At 37.0% G+C, this 16,255-nt stretch overlaps 1 protein-coding gene across 1 annotated transcript in view; it reads left to right on the top strand.

The window, feature by feature from the left end:
- Positions 1 to 1,804: 1,804 nt before the first annotated feature.
- LOC143244578 (merlin-like) overlaps positions 1,805 to 16,255 on the top strand; it is a 57,573-nt gene continuing 43,122 nt past the window's right edge. Inside the window, 1 exon segment of the mRNA XM_076489513.1 lies at positions 1,805 to 2,660. Within this exon segment, the coding sequence (XP_076345628.1) occupies positions 2,577 to 2,660 (84 nt within the window). The 5' untranslated portion in view covers positions 1,805 to 2,576.

A 16,255-nucleotide genomic window follows, 5' to 3' on the forward strand; every position in this document is an offset into this window, starting at 1 on the left:
GTTTAGCGCGACGGGGATGCGAACCCGCGACCCTCAGATTACGAGTCGCACGCATTAACACGCTTGGCCATGCCGGGCCATAGATGCAATAATATAAATCTTACTGTTTTTTTTTTGTTATTAATGGGTGTTACCAAAGGTTATAAAGCGAAAATAAAAATCTTAATTGATGTATTGATATGTCTCTTCATTTAATAACACATAATTAATACAATAGAGGACAAATAAATAATCTAAAAATAATAATAATAAGTTTTCAATAAGTTAGATATAAACTGAATTGCAAAAAAAAAAAAAAAGGACACAGTGAAAATTACAAATTTAAAATTTCGTTTTCCAAAAATTCAGAGTGGCGAAATTATTAATAAGTTCTAATACATCGATCCGTTCTGTCTTTTCTACTTCTGTAATTACGTTGGCTAATCCTAACAATTGTTTAGTGATTTGTATAATTCCTTAAGCAGTTTTTCATTATCTTCATCTTTCTAACGGTAATTGCAAGAGTGTGAATTTGTAACGCTCACGCTTCAAAATACCTCGCGCTCATGTCACGTTACTGGATGAATGCTAGCTTGTCCAATTCTCTTGTGGTGTTAATTTTTCAAATTCAGTACTTTCTATTATCAATTCAGAATCACTTAATTTAATGAAAACAGCCAGTGGAACTCACAGTAAGCTGCATCTAAATTGGATAAATAACACAACCACAGTCTATCAGTATTAAGGCCCCATTTGTATGCCGTTTCGTAATATATTTCTGAATTAACCTGTTTTTATCGTTTTCTTAGAATGGATCTCGGACCGGCATGACCAAGTGGTTAAGGTGTTCGACTCCTAATCCGAGGGGGCCACGGGTTCGAATCCCCGTTATACCAAACATGCTTACCCTTTTAGCAGTGGAGGTATTATAATGTTACGGTCAATCCCACTATTCGTTGGTAAAAGAGTAGCTCAAGAGGTGGCGGTGTATGGTGATGACTACCTGTCTTTCCCGTAGTCTTACATTGTAAAATTAGGGACGGCTCGTGCAGATAGCACTCGCGTAGCTTTGCGCTAAATTCAAAACAAACAAACCATCGATGAACTAGGACAAATATCTTCATATCCATCATTAAGATTTCCGGAAAATATCCATATCACTTGAATTTTTTCATTAAATAATTTTTTGGTTCCACAATTAATTTGTTGCTGTGTTTGTCGATACCGCTGGTACACGGAGACGGGTGAATTCGCCTACTCTGTCTTCTTGATCTTGTGTAAATTAAGACCGTGTGTTACTTGGGCTGTTTCATGTTCTCCTACGTGTACTTTTTCTAATTTTTGCTTGTTTGTAGTTAAAACACAAAGCTCCACAGTGGGCTATCTGTGCTCTGCTCATCACGGGTATCACTGAGGGAATCCTTATTTTTACATAAGAAAATATGGCGGTGGGTGGTGATGACTAGTTGCCTTCCCTCTAGTCTTACACTGCTAAATTAGGGACGGCTAGCGCAGATAGCCTTCGTGTTGCTTTGCGCGAAATTCAAAACAAACAAATAAACACAAGAAAATAATAAAAGCTTTATTTAATCCAAAAAAAATATTTCGTAGTTCACCAAAAATAAAACAATTATCTTTTTTTTAGAATGAATAAGTTCTTTTTTATATATGACGCATTCTAATTTTGAAAAATATGTACTTAAATAATTAATTTCAGACAAGCTTTTTGTAATATTAGATCTTTTTATAATCTTGTTTTTTTAAAATCAAATAATTTGTTAATGTTAAAATCTACAAATATTTCTTCATACACAATAGATGACGCTTTTTTTTTTAACAGAGGTGTGAAATTGGAGTTGTGATGTTGATGTTATCATGAGTTCTTCAATAATAGGTTTAATACAGAATAATTTTGTGTTAACTAACGAAACTTGAAAAAGAATTAATATTTCTGCAAATGTTTGAATTTTAGAAACGGATAAGTCTGAAGTAATATTTAAGTAAATAGTGATCGAGAGTTGATTCATTAGACACAAAAGTTACAACTGCAACTGACAAGAACTTGAACACAAAATAGAAGATTATCGTACATTGTCGTTGTAATAAATTCACTGGTAGTCCATACATGCTCGTTTTCTATCGTGCCACAGGTCATTATTTTAACACAAGTTGCTCTCTAATATTAATCTGTCTTATTCAGTCATTAACTATTGAGTGTTTAGTCATAGTACTTAGGCTAATCCCTTAACGTAACTCATGTAAGCATAAATTTGTTTGTTAATATTATAATTTGTAGGATGTTAGTTTTCGACATTTAGGTGAAGTTAATATATAAATTACAGAAAACGTTTAAGTTACGTGTAATATTAAAAGACGTAGGTAATGTTAATGATTAAAAAACTGTTAGGCCTACTAAACACTGGCCAATGTTTTGGTCTTCTGGTCATTGTTTGGGAAGTGAAGTCAGAGAATCTCTATGGTTAACAAAATCTAAAAGTTCATTAAAAGTGTGAGTTTAAAGTACAAAAATAGCGAGATAAAAATTCTTTTAAAGAAAAAAGCTTTAAAAATTCACCTTTGAACACTATATACTGACAATGTTCAAGCGTGAGAAGAAATCTGGGAAAATGTTTCTGGTCCGAGTAACCACAATGGATGCAGAGCTGGAATTTAAACTTGATGTAAGTTGCATATTTGTAATTCTTTAATCATTTAATACTTTAAATGCTAATTGATTCATGGCATGTTACATAATTACTTTTGTTGCAGCTCATTTCACTAAGTAATGGTGTTATATTCATTAGGTTCAAGTGATTTTTGTTTTATTATTAAATAGTAGACTTGAAAATTTTAAACAAATAAAAAAAGGCTTTTACTTACTTAGATTTAAAAGTTTATTTTAAAAAAATAATGAGGATTTGTTTGCAAAGGTTGAAGTAAGGTAATATTTGGGTAAAAGTGACTATCATTGCATAATTGACATTTTGGTACATGTTAAAGTTAGAAAGAAATGAAAGCCACATTTAAGACCATGAAACAAGTTTTAAATCTTTTTTTCTTTTTGCATTACAATTTATTAGCAACATTTCTTTGTATTTGTTTTCTATGGAAAATATTGGTATTGACCTGAATTTTGTAGATGTTGCTTTCTAGGTAGTAAAAAAAAACACAAAGGACCAGAGCTAAATAAGGTTTTTACTCGAGGCTTAAAAATGAGTCATAGATTAGATATGCAGGCTTTTCTGTTGTTTCTGATAAGTTAATAAACAGAGGACAGGTGCCTAAGGATTGACAAGTTGCTTATATTATACATATTTGTAAAGAGGGTGGAAAAGATTGTCCTAAAAATTATCAGTCACATAGTCTTCCTTCTCTAGTGGGAACAATTTCTATTCTGAGAAAAGATGCTTTAGAGAATATAAATGAAAGCCAAAATGAATTAATGTTAGGATAATCTTGCCTTTGTAATCTGATATTTTCTTAGGATGTAACCTGTTATCTAGATGAAAGAGAGATTGACCTTAGCATTCTTAGATTTTTGAAAAATAATTTATAAGGTGTTGAATAAAATACTAGGAAATAAACTCGCATTGATAGGGTTGGAAAAACATGTTATTTAAATTGTAAATAATAACTTGTAAGTTTGATAGAAACTAAAATGTTGAAGATGTAGAAAAAACAAGCTAGGCTTCAATTTAGTTAGTGTTTTTAAACAGGGAGATTGATACATAGAATGAGTTTCTGTTGCCATAAGTGAAGGTCAGCACTTTACAGTGTTTTAAGTGGTAAATTGGAGATTTCCTGAAAAAGTGAAGAATTTTTTTTAAATTTTTACTTTTTACCAAGGATGGATGTGGAAGATCAGCCTTGAAGGACAAAATAGTTCCTTATTGTCTAAGTTGTAGAGTTCAGTCAAACTGGCTTAAAAATATTTTTGATTGCTGTAACACTAAACTGGTTTAAAATGTGGGTAGGTAGGTAAATATATTTTTTCAAATTGTTTGCCAAAAAAAATTTTGAAAAATCACTGCTTCTTTGAGCATTGAAAACAATGCATTAAACCATGAATATGATTACTACCTACAATATCCTACATTTATTCTCTGAAGAGGATTACAGAAATTTCAAACCACATAGAATTAATTTTAAAAAATTAACACAGGAGAATAATTAAATATTCAGCAACAGACCACCACATCCTGTTTCACTGAATTCAGGGGCATCAGTGAACACTTCATTGGTTCTATTCACAGTTTCATGAAGAATTAAACACTCATGCAGTTCTGATGACATACATTTTTAAGTTATTTTGACTTAGGTAGAGAATGGTTAGATTTTTAATCTAATAGAATCACAAGCTGGCAAAACCACTTTGAATTTTTGACATGTTCTTCACTTTTTAAAGCACCCTTTTTTCCACAGTGGCAATGAAAATCAGGAGTGGATAGAGATGATGCATAAAATGGGAACTCCACGTGTGATTGACATCTAGATTTAATGGAATAAAGACTGTTTCATGAAGTTTGTTATCTATGAATGAAAATATTTAAACATAGATATGACTGTAAATGTAGCCTGCATTGTGGGATAATTGTAATTGCCCGGGTTAATATTGCCATTGGTTTGTATCTCTAATTCTAGTAGTGATTCCTTCAGATAGATAGTGCTAAATATTATCACTCCCACATGATAAAAGTGTTAAAACAATGGTAGTTGTGAGTTGAGGAATGCACTAAAAGATCTGGCAAGAAACATGCCTTTTTGTCTCTGTCAAAAGTATGTGCCAAAATTTATAATACTGTTACTGGTGCCATTTCTAACTTTACAGAATTAATGAAAATGATTGCCACGCTATAATGAAGCCATTCTGTGGGATATTAGGTTTTTTGTTATTTGAATATAGTCCTTCCCTTCTGCAGCTATTGATGCACCATATCTATGTTCAAATTTCAGTAATGTTTTCCTTGGACCATAATTTCCCCTGTATCAAGGCCTTCTTTATATAAGTGGACCACATTTGAGTACATTCCAAACATGATGTTGTGTGTGTTTTTTAAGTGAGCATGCTATTCTAACATCCATGCCAAAAGAAAGGTAATGACTAAAAGTTCATGGAAACAGAACATATACACAGTGTATTGATGTCATATTTATGAGATTGTCAAAATGATGACTGGAGAACATGAATTCATGTTTTTTTCTTAGAAAAGACGTTTTATGCAATTGGCAAGTATCTTTAATACGTGAACTGTTTTCTTATTTGGTTTTGTAACATTCAAAATTTGAGATTGAATATAAAATTTGCTTTCTTTTTTTACCTTTTTAGCCTATTCAACAGCAGCCATTATCTCTTGGGAATTCAAAGGTCAATTATCTGTTGTTTCAGAGTTGATCATTTCTTCCAGTGGAAGGTTGTGATCCTTTGTAGTGTTTAGCACAGGATACAATGACTATGAAAGTGGTCCATGTGGATTTTGACATTATCCTCAACATTTTTTGTTGTTACAAATATGTATCTGTAGCATATAGTGATGGCAGTGATTCTCTTAAAATTTAAGCAACCAATTTTTGTTGGTGTAATATTTTGCTATGCACTTGTCATATTGTATTGTACCATCCACCTGATTTACCATACTTTAAGATTTTTAACTTTATCAATTGCTGGACAGACGTTTATGAAGTACCTTTAATCAAACTCTACTACATTAATTGGATAATAATTCTTGATGACAAGAAACCCATTTGAAATAAAAATGTATTTCAGAATAGCTGGTATTAACACTTTTATTGATAAGAAGAGAACAATCTTTTGATCTTCCTCGGTCATCATCAGGTTAAGATTGAGATATACAAGTTAATCAATGTTTGCACACTCTTTTGCTATTCTGGGATGATTTGAGAATACAGATAATCCTTTTTTCTGATACGCTCCTCATTAAACGAGACACTTCAGAAGTTGTTCAAGATTCAACATAAACAAAAATCCATCCCACAGGGTTTGTTTGGCTGTGTCCTGGAGTTACTGTTTTTGTAAGCAACATTATCTAAATGTAAATATTTGGAAACATAAACCAACAAGAGTTTTACACTTTCAGTTGCAAATCTGTGATCTGAACTACAATTACTAAAGTATCATCAGAAATGGATTAATTTCATCATTTGATGACTGGATGACCTTGATTAATTCATTGAAGAAATGGTGAACTCACTTGGAATATGAAATCCTTCAAAGTCATGGTGATTTGACCAGAGTAGAGGCCCATACTGTCATCCTGTGGAATATCAACATTTAAATACACAGATGGAGTGAGTAAACAGGTATTTTGTACATCATGAAGAAGACCTTCCTAATACTGATGTTAATGGTTCAAGAATTTTTTTGTTTTTTTTCTGTGAACACCTGACAAGTTCAAACCATGTTCGCCTTCTCAGTGTGGATTACTGTACATGGTGAGGGGACCTCCCAGGGAAGTTTCTGTTCTTTCAGTTTACCTTTTCTGGGATCTTAACATTCACTCACATGTTTGTTGTGCATGGTGATCCGTGAAGGGGAGGAAAGGATCCTGGTGGTTGAGGGGTCCAACCCTAACACACCATTTTGGCCTTGAATTCCTCTAGATGGGGTGAGCCCCTAGGATCAATTGGCTGGTCCACTTGGGCTACAGTCAACCAAGTACCAGTGTTGGATGTTCTCAACTGGTGTTATATTCCCTTTCAGAAAAACCCTCAAGGCAAGTGTCTCCCTTTTTTATTCAGAAGGGACTAGAGGGACTTGCTGGCTCTCTAAAACAAAGAGCTTTGCTCTGGTGACATATTGGTGGAAATATTCACATCTAAACACACAGCAAACTCCTCTTACATTCAAGACAATTGGGGACATACTTATTGCAGTTACTCCCCATGCTACTTTGAATTTGTCATGAGGAGTTATTGTTGAGAGAGGGGGTTGAAGAACATCCCCGAGTCAGAGATTCTCATTGGTTTCTCAACCCAAGGAGTTTGTGCAATGAAGCAAATCTCCACTTGCAAAGATGGAATTATGATGTCAACAAATGTCCTCATTTTAACATTTACATCACTGCATTCACCTGCCACCAGGTTACCTTAATTGCAAGGTACTGCTGTATGTTCCAAATCCTTTCAGATGTTTCCAGTGTCAGAAGTTCAGACACTGAAAGGTATCATGTCATGCTTCCTTGACGTGTGCTCATTGCAGTGGCAAGGACCACAATGCCTATGAGTTTGAAATGGACCCTCATTGTGTCAACTGCAATGGCTCTTACCGATTCTACTTTTGTTCTTGCCCTAGGTGGTTGGAAGAAAAAGAGGTGCAGTGTTTAAAAATGATTCAAAAGATTACTTACCCTGTGGCTCAAAAGTTGCTGTCCACCGCTTCATTTTGGACGTATTCTGCTGCACTTCATTCCACTACTACAGTGGGAGTGGAGATGGATCTCTCTGTGTCTCCAAAAGAATTGTTCTCAAACCATATGGTTTGAAAAGTTGATGAATTAACGTCAACACCCATCTCTGTCCCTAACGTTCATCTCTCTTTTTTTTAATTCTGGAAGAATTTAGTGAACATAATCCCCTCTGGGGAGGTAGTAATATTGATGAGAGGGGTTGCTCCTTGGAGTGTATGCTCTCTGATCACAACCTTTCTCTTTTCAATACTGGTTTTTATACTTATTTTTATGCACCTAGTCTGTTCTTTACTGCTATTGATCTCTCAGATTGCTCCCTTTCACTATTCTCCCACTTTTCATGGAAGGTTGACAATAACCCTGAGGCAGTGATCATTTTCTTATAATTTTGAGAGATACTGTCTGTATTCAATGCCACCCAACTCAAGTGCCCTGGTGGAAGCTGGATAAAACCAACTGGCTCTCTTTCACTGCTCTCACAAAATTGGATCCTGCCATAATCTGTAAGCCATCAATAGATGACTGCATGGCAGCAGTAACTAACTGTATTATATAGCCAGCTGCTCAGTATATTCCTAAAACCTTAAGTTTTCCACAATATCCAAGTCCATGGTGGAATCCTGCCTGCCACATGACATAGAAGGCTCAAAAATGAACCTGGGATACTTTTCGTAGGTGTCCCACACTCTCGAATTGCATTGCTTTCCAGCAGGCATGTACATGTGCTCAGTGGGTAAGTTGTCAAAGCCAGAAGGAATCATGGATTAAGTTCATAACAGGCATATTTTCTACCACCTGTTCCAGAGTCATATATGACAAGACTCGAAAGGTCAGTGGGCAATATAATTCTATCCCCATTTCAATCTTGCTCTCTAATGGCCAGGAAGTAGCTGATACCTGGAGCATTGCCAATACTGTAGGTGAAAGCTTTTGGCAGGTATTTAGCACTTCTGCTTCATCCTCCACCTTCTTAGCCATCAAGACTCAGGCAGAACAATCACCTCTTTTCTTTCGAGCTGATTGTCTCAATGACTATAATTGTCCCTTTACACTGGTGGAACTCAAACTTGCCCTTCATTGATCTGGCAGTACATTGGTTGGACCTCATGATATACACTATGACATGCTGCGCCATCTATCTCCTGCTTCTCTTGTTATTCTTCTGGTTGTTTTTAACCAGATCTGGCAGGAGAATATTTTTCCTGATGCCTGGTGCCAGGCTATTGTCCAGCCTTTGTCCAAGACTGGGAAGGATCCCAAGATTCCTTTAAACTACCGTCCAATTGCTTTGACGGACTGTCTCTGTAAGATCTCAGAGAGGATGGTTAATGTTTGTGTTGTTTGGTTCCTTGAATAAAACCTCCTTCTCTTGCCCACCCAGTGTGGGTTCTGACAACAGCACTCCACTATGGACCACCTGATTTGACTTGAAACATCAATCAGAGAAGCCTTTCTCAAAGGACAACATTTTGTATCATTATTCTTTGACATTGATAAAGGCTTATGATACAACGTGGCAGTATGGCATTTTGCAAGACCTTTATATATATGGGTTATGTGGCCATTTGCCCATTTTTATTAATTTTTTAATGGACAGGAGATTCCAAGTTCGTGTGGGTTCAACATTTTCCTGTGTTTTTCTACAGGAACTTGGAGTTCTTCAGGGCTGTGTTCTGAGTGTCACACTTTTCAGTATAAAAATTAATGCCATCACTGAACAACTCCCTCTCACTGTTGCAAATGGGCTCTTTGTTGATGACTTTCACATCTCATATTGGTCATCGAACATGAGGTATATTGAATGGCAGCTACAGACTGCCCTCAATCATTTACTGAAGTGGACCACAGCAAATGGCTTTAACTTCTCTCTCACTCTAAAACTGTTTGCATGCACTTTTCCTGCCAACGGGGTATTCACCCTGAACCTGAACTCCATATCGGTGAAGTTGTGCTGCCTGTGGTCCCTGAGACAAAGTTCTTGGGGCTTATCTTTGATCTTAAGCTGACCTTTATACCGCACATCAAGCAGCTATGGGTCAAATGTACAAGAGCACTGAATATCCTCGATGTCCTCTCTTCCACCACTTGTGGAGCAGATCAACATTCTTTGCTACAGATATATCGTGCTCTTATTCAATTGGAACTTGACTATGGATCACTGCTTTATGGCTCTGCCAGACCATTGGCCTTAAAGATACTGGACCCTATTCATCATCAAGGACTTTGGCTCTGCACTGGGGCTTTCTGCACTTCCCTAGTTCAGAGCTTATGCCTAGAATCTCATGAAGCTTCTTTGAACCTCTGCCGTTTGCAACTGTCTTCGCTATATGCTTCAAAACTTCATTCCTTACCAAAGCATCCCACCTGGGGTTGTGTTTTCCTTCCTTGATGGGCCATGCTTTTTCAGACCATACAGTCTGCCATTGCTTCTTTTGACTCTTGTATACAGGCACGGTTGGATGAATTGGGTCTGTCCTTGGATAACTTTGCTGTATCCACTGGTCAGCCATCCCACCATGGCTTATTACAGTCCCCAAATGTGCCCTATCTGTAAGTCATCTGAGAAAAGCAGACACTTCCGATTGGAAATACTGTCTGTGTTTTTGCTGAACATCTTTCAAACCATCCTTCCATTCCTATTTATACAGATGGTTTGAAGTCAGGTGACTGTGTGGGCTCTGCCATGGTTTATTGTGGTTTGGTGGTTGTGCACAGAATCCCCTCTACAGCTTCTGTGTTCACTGCTGAACTGTATGCCATTTCACTTGCTCTGGATCACAAAGAACTGCACTGGAATCGCTTCACCTTGGTTCACACCCTGTTCTCGCTGATATTCAAAACTGACTGGCCCCATTTCTCTTTAACATCTACTTCTATCCAGTTGTTTTTATACCAGGTCATGTTGGTATTCGTGGGAATGAGCTCGCTGACACTGCAGCTAAGTCTATCTGCTCTGGCACTATCACTACTGTGCCTGTCCCATACATGGACTATGGTTCTGTATTCAAGGCTCGGCTCCATGCCAGCTGGCAGTCGACTTGGAGTGAGCATCGTGAAAACAAGCTTTTCTAAATAAAACCCTATATTGGAGTTTGGCCGTCTTGCTTCCATAAGGATCAGAAAGAGGAAGTTGTTTTAACTAGACACCACGCATTGGTCACAGTTTTTTAACTCATCGTTTTTCTTTTATCTGCAAATGATGCACCAGAGTGTAATACTCAGATCACAATAAGCCACATTTTACTTTCTTGTCACCATTACGACTCTCAATGACAGCACCATTTTATCTGTGACTGATGCACCAATGTGTTGTCTGTGTGACACTCAGGTCACAGTAAGCCACATTTTACTGTCTTGCCATCATTACGACTCTCAACAATGGCACCATTTTAAATTTTTTGTCCCAAGGTTTATCCATAACATTAATGTTATTGACAGTGGTGACACTGTTGACCTTAGAAATGTTTTTAGTGTTTTAAAGGCTATTAATCTTTTTATTTCTATTTAAGTTTGTTTTAATTTATAAATTTGACCTTTTTTAACATGATTGTCTTTTAAGAATTAAAGTACATCTAGTTCGATTTGAAATTATGTTAAATAACTTGAAACCAGGACTGGAAAAGCCAACTTCAGGTGACTAATGCTGATTTTTTTAACTTACTCGTTTGTCATCCGGGTGAGTTATGATAATTACAGTTATACTACAGAAAGTCCTTTACAACTTGTAGTACTGTAGTTTTTTTTTACTGGTGTTAACTAGATATAGAAATTGGATTTAATGCTACTTATGTTTTTAATTCAAAAATTAAACTTTTTGTTTTACCATAATTTCTTTTTATGAATTTTAATAATTCTACTTTAATTTTAACTTTATATTGGATGTTTGCAGATTGCCTATTTGCTTTATGCCATAAAACACCAAACCATTCAACAAACCATGTTCACCATAATCCACCTTTGATTTATCATCAACACTTAGAAATGTATGTGCATCATGACATGGCATAATTTCTCATATACTTCAACTGTGCAGCACAACAATTCTTAAGAATGTTAGATGCTCATTATTGGCATGATTGGACATTAAACTGCACTTTTCTTTTTCACAGTACAGTTTTGATGCCTTGGTAAATGTATTGTTTGGAATGAATATGAATACAAATAGATCTGTAGATTCATTTGGAATAGGTGTTCCTGGAGGACAAAAGTCACTTATTTTTTAGTTAAATTGTGGATTATAAATATTGTGAAAAATGAGGTATGTTGGTGCTCATCAGCTGCTGCCAACTCTTCAGTTTTTTCTTCCATTCCTCTCATAGTGGATTCTTATATATGGTGAGAGGACCTGCTAGGAAAAGTTCAGCATCTGCTGTTTACCTCTTATGTGGTCTGAACATCCACCCATGTGTTTTTCATACATGATAATCTATGAAGGGGAGGAAAAGACTGATGTTTGAGTAGTGTCTGAGGCACTGAAACTTGCTACTTTGGCTTTAAGTTCCCATAAATGGGTGGTCTTTGGGTGCCCCATCCCCATTGTCAATCAGTACCAGTGCTGGGAATTTTTAATGTGTATTGTGAAGATTGTGTCTGATGCTGGTGTTTCAATATAGTTTCATAAAGCTCTGATGTTCTTGCAGTGTTCTTGATTGGGATTATAGTGTATCCCCTCATAGGACTCAATGATGGGTGGAGTGAGTGAGCAGTGAACCATTCTCCTTTTATTATGGATCCCCACATCCTCAAAAAATGAAATTTTAAAGAAAACACCTAATTGGTAAACAACCATATCTTGAAGACTTACCAGCTATCTTTAACCCATTCTGAATTTGTACCTCATTTTTTGATCTTGCATTTGTTATGGGCCTGGCATGGCCTAGCTCGTAAGGCGTGCGACTCGTGATCCGAGGGTCGCGGGTTCGCACCCGCATCGTGCTGAACATGCTCGCCCTCCCAGCCGTGGGGGTGTATAATGTGACGGTCAATCCCACTATTCGTTGGTAAAAGAGTAGCCCAAGAGTTGGCGGTGGGTGGTGATGACTAGCTGCCTTCCCTCTAGTCTTACACTGCTAAATTAGGGACGGCTAGCACAGATAGCCCTCGAGTAGCTTTGTGCGAAATTCCAAAACAAACAAACAAGCATTTGTTATGAGACAAAAATCTAGGGAGATGTCTCCTTTTTTTTCATTTGAAAAGGATTAGAGGGTCTTGCTGGCTCTGTAAAGTCTGTTAAGAAGCTAAGGTCTGGGGACATATTTGTGGAAACAACTACATTAAAATGCAGTGAACCACTTTTAAATTTAAAGGCTATTGGGGATATACCCTTTGAAGTTGCTCTTCATGCTATCCTGAATTCTTCACAAGGAGTTATTGCTGTGAGGGATTTAAGAAACATCACCAGGTTTGAGATCTTTGCTAGTTTTTCAACTAAAGTTTCTGCAGTGTGACATATCTCCATTTGTACAGAAGAAATTATGCTGTCTACCAATGTTTTTATTTTGACATTTACATCACCATGTTCACCTGTTGTAGGTTATCTGAATTGTAAGTTACAGCCATATATTTCCAATCTTCTCAACTGTTTCCAATGTCAGCAGTTCAGTCATTTAAAGGTATCTTGTCATGGTTTTGTGACATGTAGTTGTTGTGGTGGCAAAGACCCTGATGCCTACGAGTGCAAACTAAACTTTCACTGTGTTAATTGTGGGGTTTCCACTTCTCTTATTATTGTTTTTGTCCTAAATGAGTAAAGTAGAAAGATGTACAATATTTAAAAACTGTTAACAGCATTTCTTACCCCAAGACTCAGAAGTTATTGTTCCATGCTCCATCTTGGACATATGCTGCTGCACTGTGCTCCATTCCACTGGTATAGTGGAAGTGCAAATGGACCTTTTTGTGTCTCCTTTAGATTTTATCTCGCACCATTTGAAGAGTGTTTTGCCCTGTATTGATAAAAAATTTGATAAGTCAATGTCTGTTCCTTTACCTGTCCTCACCACTGCTTCCAGTGACTACCTGGGTCCATCTCCTTTGGTCCCTTCAAATGTCTGCCAAGGTCCATCTTATTTTGCCCCTGAGATGCAGAATAGTTATATGATCATGCCCTCAATCCCTGATCTGCCTACTTGATTTGGGACAGGATCCAAGTAAAGAAAATGGCATGGCCATAAATAGAAGGATTCTTCTTTACCTAAATAAAAAGAGCCACCTTGGTACAGTGGAAATGATAAGATCTCTATTCTGATTTGGATGATACTGAGGCTTTGATCAGTACATATTATCCTATGTGTTTTTCTTTACAGGAAATATTCCTGAAACCTGCCAATATAATCACCTTTCAGCAGTTTTCTTTATATTGAAATGGAAGGTTGTATGATGGATGAGTGCATATGGGGTGGTAATGTTGGTCAGTCAGCACTTACCCACCTTGTCTATGCCATTTACACTCTTGGAGGCCATTGCAATATGTATTTCCTTTGTTTGTACCATCACTGTTTGTTCCCTCTACCTGTGTTCTGAAAAGACAATCAATCAGACCTTTGTGCTCTCATAGAACAGTTGCTGTCTCCCTTTTCAATCCTGGAAGATTTTAATGGACACAATCCCCTCTGGGGTGGTGCTGATACTTGATGGGAGGAGTCATTCCATAGAGTGTATGCACTTGGATTACAACCTTTTTCTCTTCATTACTGGTTAATTTACATATTTTCATATACCTAATTAGTCTTTTACTGTTTGTTTCCTTTCACTTTTCTCTCCTTTAATCTCTTTTTCCTACAGTTTTGAGGAAGATTGTCTGTGGTTGATGCCACCTGATGCAAGTTCTATAGTGGAAGTTAAATCAGGTGAACTGGCTCTCTTTCATTTCTGTCAGAACGTAATCCTGCTGTTGTTATTCTTCCATCTATTAATGACTGTAGAGGAAGTAACTGATTTTGTTACTTAACTGTTCATTCAGTACCCAAAACTTCAACATGTTTCCCATGGTATCCTTATCCATGGTAGTTTCTAGCCTGCCAGCTGTTACAGTGGTTCAGAAACAGGCTTGGGATACATTTCACAGGTATCCCACTCTTCTCAACTACATTGCTTTCCAGAGGGCCTGTGTCCATACTCAGTAGGTTAAAGCTAAAGGAATTTTGGATTAAGTTCACAACTGGCATCTCCTCTACTCCCAGTTCCAAAGTCATCTGGGACAAGATTTGGATAGTCAATGAAAGGTATGCTTCCCATCTTGCTCTTTAATAGCCAGAAAATTACTGATGTACAAAGCATTGTCAATATTCTCAGCAAAAGCTTTCTTATCTTTTAAGCACTTCCATTTCTTTTCCCACCTTCTTCACCATCAAGTCTTGAGAAGAGAATTACCTTTTTATTTTTTGAGCAGATCATCTCTATGACTCTTATCTCCCACACTAGTGGAATTTAAGCTTGCTTTTCATTGATCTGAATTGGTCTGATTTGAAGGTGTTTACTATGAGATGCTGTGCTCTCTCTCTCTCTCATACCTCTTTTGCTCTACTTCTTGTCTGTAACTGGATCTGGCAGGAAAACATTCTTCCTGATGCTTGGTGCAAGGCTACTGTTCTACCTTTTTCTAAGCCTGGGAAGGATCCCAATATTCTTTCTAATTATTGTCTAGTTGCTTTGATTATCCATCTGTGTAAGGTCTTAGAGAGGGTGGTTAATGTTCATCATATTTGGTTCCATGATTCAAACAACATTCTCTCACCCATCCAGTGTGAGTTCTGTTGACAGTGCTCCACTATGGACCACCTGATTTGTCTTTACTCCAATCAGGAAAACCTTCCTCAAGAGAGTACATTTTGTTTTTGTCTCTTTTTTTTTATCTTGAAACTACCTAGAAGCATAGAATTTTGCAGGATCTCCATTCATGTGGGTTGTGTGGCCATTCATCTAGTTTTATACATAATTTTTTACTAGACAGGCAATTCCAAGTCTGTGTGAGTTTGTTCCTTTCATGTTCTTACACACACTAACTTGGAATTTCTCAGGACTGTGTCTGGATTGTCACTGTTTTTCACTTATGAACTTCCTACTCCTGTTGCAAAAGGTCCCCATGTCAACAACTTTCACATTTCATGTTATTTGTCGAATATGAGGTTTATTGAATGGCAGCTTCAAACTGTCCTCAATCACTTTGTTAAAGTGGACTACAGCAAACAGTTTTTCATTTTCTTTTTCCAAAAGTGTTTGCATGCACTTTTTCCATCAACAGAATTAATGCCCCAAGCTTTTTCTTGGTGATGCTGTTCTTCCCATGGTCTCTGAGGTAAAGTTCGTGGAGTTTATTTTTGACCATAAGTTTACTTTCATTTCTCACATTAAGCAGTTACATGTCAAGTGTACAAGGGCAATGAACATCCTCCATGTTGTCTCTTACACCTCTTTCGAAGTGGATCAACATTCTGTGCTCAAGATCTGTTGCACTGTCATCTGATCCAAACTGTACTATGGAGCTGTGGTCTGTGGTTCTGCTGGGATCTCTGCTTTGAAGATGCTGGACCTCATTAATCATATGAAGCTTCAGCTCTGCATGGGTGCTTTCCACACTTCTCCAATCCAGAGCTTTTACACAAAGTTCCACAAAACTCTACTTCACCTCTTCTGTTTGCAACTTTCTCTGCAGTATGCTACCAAACTTCAATCCTGACCACAGCATCCCATCTGGGATTGTGTCTTTCTTTCTTGGTGGGCTATGTTTTTTTCAGAACAGACAGTTTGTTGTTCTTCCTTTTGACCTTCACATCTAGATACAGCTTGCTGAATTGGGTCTGTCATTGGGTGAAGTTGCTATTACCAGTAATCAGCCCATCATTGCAGGGTTT

The sequence above is a fragment of the Tachypleus tridentatus genome, chromosome 2 (genome assembly GCF_004210375.1).
Source record: "Tachypleus tridentatus isolate NWPU-2018 chromosome 2, ASM421037v1, whole genome shotgun sequence".
Taxonomy (NCBI): Eukaryota; Metazoa; Arthropoda; class Merostomata; order Xiphosura; family Limulidae; genus Tachypleus; species Tachypleus tridentatus.